The sequence below is a fragment of the Gallinula chloropus genome (assembly GCF_964237585.1).
Source record: "Gallinula chloropus genome assembly, contig: HAP1_SCAFFOLD_167, whole genome shotgun sequence".
In the NCBI taxonomy this organism is placed as follows: Eukaryota; Metazoa; Chordata; class Aves; order Gruiformes; family Rallidae; genus Gallinula; species Gallinula chloropus.
Window position 1 is genome coordinate 247881 of NW_028168384.1, and position 6726 is coordinate 254606.

General features: G+C 59.3%; 1 protein-coding gene across 1 annotated transcript; it reads right to left on the minus strand.

Moving 5' to 3' along the window:
• Window positions 1–4092, minus strand: LOC311204549 (uncharacterized protein). The gene is made up of 6 exons (XM_084280960.1): window positions 4055–4092; window positions 3258–3333; window positions 2736–2808; window positions 1676–2088; window positions 1053–1137; window positions 1–72 (listed from the first exon to the last, which is right to left on the minus strand). Exons 3-6 carry the CDS (start codon window positions 2801–2803, stop codon window positions 30–32), a joined length of 609 nt encoding a protein of 202 aa, XP_084137086.1. The 5' UTR covers window positions 2804–2808; window positions 3258–3333; window positions 4055–4092; the 3' UTR covers window positions 1–29.
• Window positions 4093–6726: the final 2634 nt, after the last annotated feature.

Here is a 6726-nt window from a genome sequence, read left to right on the forward strand (position 1 = left end):
GTGCCCGTCTCACAGCAGCTGCTGGTGGATTATGGCCCACACCATCTTCCTGTGGAAGTGAGGGATGTGACTCTGGAAAGAGGAGAGAGAAAGCCATTAAATAGAAAGTCAGGGTGGCAAGGAGGCACAAACACCCGGTTCGTTAGGGACGGGGAGCGCTGCTCTGCCCTGCTGAGGCCACCCCAAAGTGCCGACCCCAGCAAGCGCGCGCCCAAGGAGAGGTACAAACCCTCAGCCCCTGCCCCAGGCTGCTGCCTGAACTCCCCTCCCCCAGCTCTTGAAAAAATCCAGGGCAAAAAGCTCTGGAGCTGTTGGAAACCTTCGCTCACCTGAGGAAAGGTCATGGGCTTGTCTTGGGAGATGCTGTCTGCGTGTTGGCAGGCGAAACCCCCCCAGTCGCTGCTGTTCTGCTGCTGAGGGATTTCCTAGGGAAGGCAGAGGAAGGCAGAGGATGTGCCGTTCCCTCAGAGGACGAGCAGCAGGCGTTACCCACACCAGCCCTGCGCTAACCGCACCCAACTCGGGATGCGCTTCCCACTCCCGCAGGCTCGGCGGGTCCCCCCAGCTCTCGGCACACCCAGCTCTGCACAGCGCCGTGTCTCTGCAATCAAGGCTTGAGGCCTCGCTTTTCCCTCGGAGGGAATGTCCTGAGAAACACTGGCACCAGCCCCTGCTCTGTCACACACCGGGCTCTGTGCTCCAAGCCAGAATCAATCCTCATCCCAGAGCTGGGTTTGGCAGCCTACGGTCTCTGACAAGGGCTCAACAGATCCTTAAAACTTATGGAATGGGGACAAAGTCAGATTCACCTGAATGGGGCAGACTGATTAAACAAACCCCAACCCCAAAACAGCAAAGAGAGCACTGGGCCAGCGAGAAGAGGCTCTGCTTGGAGAGTCCAACCCAGCTTCCCGCTCCGCTCGCAGCCAGAGGTGGTGCCATAAGAACAGGAGAAGCTCCGGGCTGATGACTTGGGCTGAACTCGGACGGGTTCAGACCCTCACCACAAGGAGCCACAGTTCATTTTCCAAACCCAAGCAGCGCTCACTTACGTGGGGCTCCGTGCTGTGAGGAGTCCCCTGGGAACAAGCCAGCTCCACCTTTCTTTTCTCCCGGTTTTCTTCTTGCAGGAATTTGCTGTTTAACCCAAAAGAGAACAAAAGATCCTCTTTATCTCCAGCATTTATTCCCACAAAAAGCCAGCTGCTGAAGGAGACTCCCACAACAGCAGAAGCTCATTTAGGAACCCTCCAGATCACCCCTTGTCAGAGGAGGAACAGGAGAACCAAGCAAGGAACTGCAATGCCCACCCTGTACCCACATACCAGGTGCACCTCCAGGAAGAGGAAATACAAAAGCTTTTGAGCGGAGGAAGTTCCCAGGCCGGGGGCTGGGACAATACCTGCTGTCTGCCCTCCAACACATGGTGTTACAACCACCAGCTTACGGGGATTCAAAGCTCTGCTGCCACAGAGAGAGTCACCAACAGCATGAAAAAAGGACTGAAGAGCACCATGTAACCACAAGCCTGAGTTAAGTAGCGGGTACCTAAGGGGGTGCAGTAATGTGTCACCCTCCACAAGTCCCGACAACCAGATACTACGTCCTCCTGCTGTGTGGTGCAGCTACAGTCTACCCACCAAGTGGGACAGGTACAAATCATGGGGATACTCACAGGTCTTTGGAGTCCCAGATGGAAAGGGATCTCCTCCATATTTCTGTTGGTCCAGCTGATACAGAGTTGTCACTGGTTGACTGGAGAAGGTTGGAAAACCGGACAAGGATGGAAGACGGAGCAAGGGTGGAACAGCAGAGTAGAATGGCATGTGGCAGTAGTAGGATGGAAAATGGAAGTAGGATGGCAAGCTGGAGTAGTAGGATGGCACACGGCAGTAGTAGGATGGCACACGGCAGTAGGATGGAACACAGCAGTAGGATGGAAGACTGGGGTGTGATTTAACTCCAGAGTAGATTCGAGCAACGGTGTAGATTGGAGCACTGTACAAGACTGGAGCAGGGGGGAAGGCTGGAGCACTGGAGAAGGCTGGAGCAGTCAAGGGGGCCTCAGCAGTCGAGGAGGCTGGAGCACTGTGGGGCAGGAAAAAACAACAGAAAGGAACCACAGTGTTTATAAGCACAGCATTTGGCATTGATACGTGTCAGAGCACCAGAAAGGAGACAATTTATTCCTACACAACTGTCTACATGTGAGTGGGGAGCCACAGCTAAAGGAAAACAAATACCTAAAGTACAACGAGACTGTCAAACATCCTGCACTGGTGTCATGACAAAACACAGTGGGCATTTCTGTGCAGAGGCTCTTCACACTCAGCTGGGTGACTCTGAACTCGGGCAGACCAGAGGGGCAGGAATCAAATTTGTCACCTCACGGTTACCCAAAAGAGAAAACTGCCTCTAAGTTGTGCGAGAAGGACCAGGGGAGGTGGAAAGGAAGAGAGAAAATCCTGGCATCCCCTGTCATTACCTTACATTTCACGGCCCCAGATTAAAAAAAAAAAAAAAACAACAAAACCATCTCTAGCTGGAAGGGGAGGAAGGAAAAATAAAAAGCTACTGAAGGTTCACCTCCCTTAGGAGAGCAGCCCAGGAAACCTTGGAAGAACATCCCTGTGCGGACACAGAGACAAATGTTGGGCAGCACAGAGGATCTTCAGGAATGAAATGGAAAGCAAACCTTTCAGAGAAGAAAGTCAAAGCAAACAGAAGGGTTTTACCTGGCACAAGGAGCTGTCTTGTCCCAAAGGGAGAGTGTTCCGTTGCCCAAGGGAGTCCCGCAAGGCATTTGATCTACAAGAGGAGAGCATAAGCAAATCAGCCACTGTTAAAGGCAACTGAGGAGGTTGATGAGCTTCCCCAAAGGTCAGTGTTTCCTCTCTCCCCTACATCCCCACATTCCCTGTATTCTGTTCCTTTAGAACAGTCTCAGATTTCCTTACTGGCAACTGCAGCAAGTTGCACTGGGCATGAGGTATTGACAGGCTGAACCCCAGATTCAAACCCAAAAAGGGTTCTGGGGATCTAACACCCCAAACCAGACCAGTTTCCTTCTGGGCAGCTGGCAGCAGCCGTATCGCAGCTGGAGCTGCAGGGAAGAGACTGAGTTCCCACCCCAGCACTGCCAGACGCTACCGAGGGGCGATGCCGCCACAGCCCGTCCGTGAGCCGAGGGGGAGAGTCGCACCACACGCCAGGAAGAGCGCAGGAGAAACAAGCTCACGCCCTGACGTCAGCCTTACCAGTCTGCACCAGTTCTTCCTCCAGCACAGAACTTCTGGGTCTTTTCACTGCAGGCTCAGATGACAGGGCCTGAGTCTGCAACAGAAACAAACAAAGCACCACCCTGAGTTTAACCTGAACACCAGCCCAAGCCAGCGGAAGCTTCTGGAAAGGGAGGCAGCTCTGGTCCGATTTAGGGACTGGGATTTGCTGGCTCAGAGCACAGCAGAAGGATCTTGGCAGGATCTCTGACCAGCAAGCTGCCCTTTGGGTTTGATTGTTAATAGGGGCTCTCTTATGTGCAGGGATTAAATCCCCTCAGGCTTCCTGCCCAGTTCCCCTCAGGCAGCTCCTCAGCATTCCAGAGTTCAGCCCTGACTCTGGCTGGGGGAGAGCTGAGCCCCTCAGAAAGGGGTTTTGTACAAACAAAGAGTCAATGGTGCTCTCAGGGACAAATAACAGAGCACGAGGGTTTCTTACTCCTCTCACCCTATGGGGCAGTAAGAAAAAGAACACGGCACCTCCCAACCAAACTAAGGGGTCAAGCAGCTCAGGACTCGTTTTTACAGAGCCAAAGTCCTAGGGGAATCCTCTCCCGGGCCGGTGGATACCCAACCCAGCAGAGAGGGCTTTATCCAGAGGAAGCAGGCGATTGTTCTCACATGGTCATGTAGTTTGGGTGCTCCTTCCTCAGCTCCACATGCCAGAGCAGAGCAGGTAAAATCTGGGCGAGGCAAACCCAGCACACAAGAGGCACCTGCTGTCAAGGGCAAAGAAGAGCCTGAGGCTGCACAGGGTCAGGAAAGTCTCTGCTAACCTCTCCCACAGACTCTGCTCCTGGAGCGGCATCGCTGCCCGAAGCTCGGCGTTTCCTTGCTGCCCTGGCTGGTACCTTCACCGCAGCAGCAGAAACTTCTTCAGCCTTCTCTTCACACCCAGGGATGGCAGCATCTGAACAACAAAGGCAGAACACATGACAGCGTGACTTAAGAGGGGTTCAGATCGCCATTTGTATGGCAGCCCAGCTCCTCGATCCCACCCAGAGCACTGGGATTCATTCCAAGCTGCACACCCTTCTGCAGTTTCAGACACCCCTCAGTTTTACAAGGGACACCAAACCCCAGAAGAACCAGGGCTGTGAACTACCTTTGTCATGGGCGCCACCTGGTTGTAGCTTTGGAGGTTCCTGCCCATCAGGATGTTCCACAGGCAGATGAGGGCTGTGGAGAGAAGACACAGAACAGGGATGTACAACCACGGCTCAGCTTCACACAAGCAAAACTCCCAGAGCTAATTGCTGGAGTTCCCTTTCCAAGCCCCCCTGGCATCATCTCAGACACACTCACAGACACCGCAGAGCATCCCCCGCCTCTCCCAGCCAAGGCACCGCTAATTATCCCACTACAGTGGGGTAATTCCTTTCTGTTAATGCTTCTTCATGAGTTACGCTTGTTCCCAGCACCAAACACAGGGCTTTGGCTAACGTGGAAGGGGCTTTGTTTCACTCTGCACAGGTTAACCCCCCCCCAAGCCACACACTGCCCTTCAGCGGGGCAATGCCCCTGTGCACAACGCTGAGTTACTCTCCCCGGGGGTTTCACCACCCACACCCGCAGTTTTGCCTCTTTCTACCCTGGGACACAGAAGCCACAGGCACGGCACGGCCATCACTGCCCATAGCAGGGGGGCCGGAACAAGATGGGTCTCTCAGGTCCCTTCCAACCCCACAACCACCCACCATCTGTGCCTGGGAGCTCCGGGACGCCGGCACCGGTTCAGCCCCGGGAAGGCAGCCCCGTGTCTCCACACGCCCTACGCCGGGACTCGCCCCCAGCCGCTGCTCCCCCTCACACACACACACACACACACACACACACACACACACACACTGAGCCCTCTGCTCCTGCCCCACGCGCGCTCCCAGGGCCCGTTTCTTTCCCAACTCCCCGCTTCCCAGACGGAAAAGCCCCCGGGGGGCCAAGGGGGGCGGGTTCGCCAGGGGCCTTCTCGGGGCGGGGGGACCCGCAGCTCCGCTCCCGCCCTGGGCTCCAACGCCCAGGAGAGGTCCCGCAGGCCGCACCCGGGAGGCCGCGGGGCCTCAGGGACGGGGCGAGGCCCTCGGGCGGCCGGGCGGCCTCGGGGCGGAGCGCTGACCTGGGGGGCGGCCTCTGGAGCGGCGGCGAGACCGGGGACGGCGCGGGGGGCGCGGCGGACGGCGGCGAAGAGGCCGCCGAGGGGACCCAGCAGCCATCGGGACACAAGCACCGGCAGCCCGCGGCGGGAACGCGCCCGTCCTGCGCCGCGCCCGGCCCGGCCCGGCCCGGCCCCTCCCACCAGGGTGCGGGGCAGCCCCGCCATTGGCTCCGACCGCTGCCTGTCTGGGCAGGGAGAACGCGGAGGAGCCAACGGGGGGGTGTGTGGGGTGGGGGTGTGTGTGGCCCAGGGCCGGCCACGCATGCGTGGTGCTGCTCCCCCTCCCTCGGCAGCGCCAGGCTGGGCTGGGCCGGGCTGGGCCGTCCCTCCCCGGCTCTGCCCCCCGCTTGCCCGGCCCGGCCCTGCCCGGCCGCCCCTCCCAGGGCTGTGCGGGGCAGCCCCGCCATTGGCTCCTCCCGCCGCCTGTCTGGGGAGGCAGAGCCCGGGCAGGAGAGGGGCGGCTCTCTCCTCTCCTCTCTCTCTCCGCCCCCCCACCGCAGGTTCTGCGGCCCGAGGGACGCGGGTGGGAGGGAGCGGCCGGCGGCCCGGCCCCTGGGCAGGTTCCCCCTCCGGTCTCCTCCCCCCGGCTCAGCGGGGGAGAGGACGGAGGCTCCCGGGGCTTACCGAGCCCTTTCCCCAGCGCTCTCCCGGCGCTCGGTGCCGGTCTCCGCTCCTGCTCCCGCAGCACAGACCGGCTCAGCCATGGCCGAAGGCTCGACTGAGCGAGAGCGGCGGGTGGGCAGGACGCGTGTCCCGGGACACGGAGCGGGGACTTGGGAAGCGTTTAACGGCCCCGCCCGGGACCGGCCGGACCGGCTGCCCGGGCAACGGCGACGAGCGACCCGCCGCCGAACCCGCCGGGAATTGCCGAACCCGCCGGGAATGGCCGAACCCAGTTGGCGGGAACGAGTCGGTTTCCCCTGTCCCGCTGGGTTCGGCTGGGTCCCGCAGCCACCCCGCTCCCCCTGCCCTGCCCGAGCCAGAAGGGCGGGGATGCGGGGAGGGAGGGAGCTGCGCGGGCAGCCGGGGTGAGGCTTCTCGGGGTGCCCCCGGGTTTCCACCCCGAGAATCCCGCCCCCCCCTGTGTTTACCTCACGTTTCTCCTTTCCGGGGAGAACAGGATTCCCCACCGAGGCAAAACTCCTCCGTGTCAGACGGGAGGAGCATCGATCCCTTTGAACAGCCAGCACCGGGAATCTCCTGCCTTCAAGTCAGGCTGCCAGCACTAGAACTAGATGCTGCCTCTCCCAGCACAGAGCAGATGAAGCCCCCAGCCCCATTTACACCAGCTACAAA

Excerpts from the sequence above, each read along its gene's own strand:
- LOC311204549 (XM_084280960.1), bottom strand. The coding sequence starts at position 2,803 with ATGCCTTGCGGGACTCCCTTGGGCAACGGAACACTCTCCCTTTGGGAC. Across the intron at positions 2,089-2,735 it reads AAGACAGCTCCTTGTGCCAG|TGCTCCAGCCTCCTCGACTG; the intron begins GTAAAACCCTTC and ends CCTGCCCCACAG. Across the intron at positions 73-1,052 it reads CTCACAGCACGGAGCCCCAC|AGTCACATCCCTCACTTCCA; the intron begins GTAAGTGAGCGC and ends TCCTCTTTCCAG.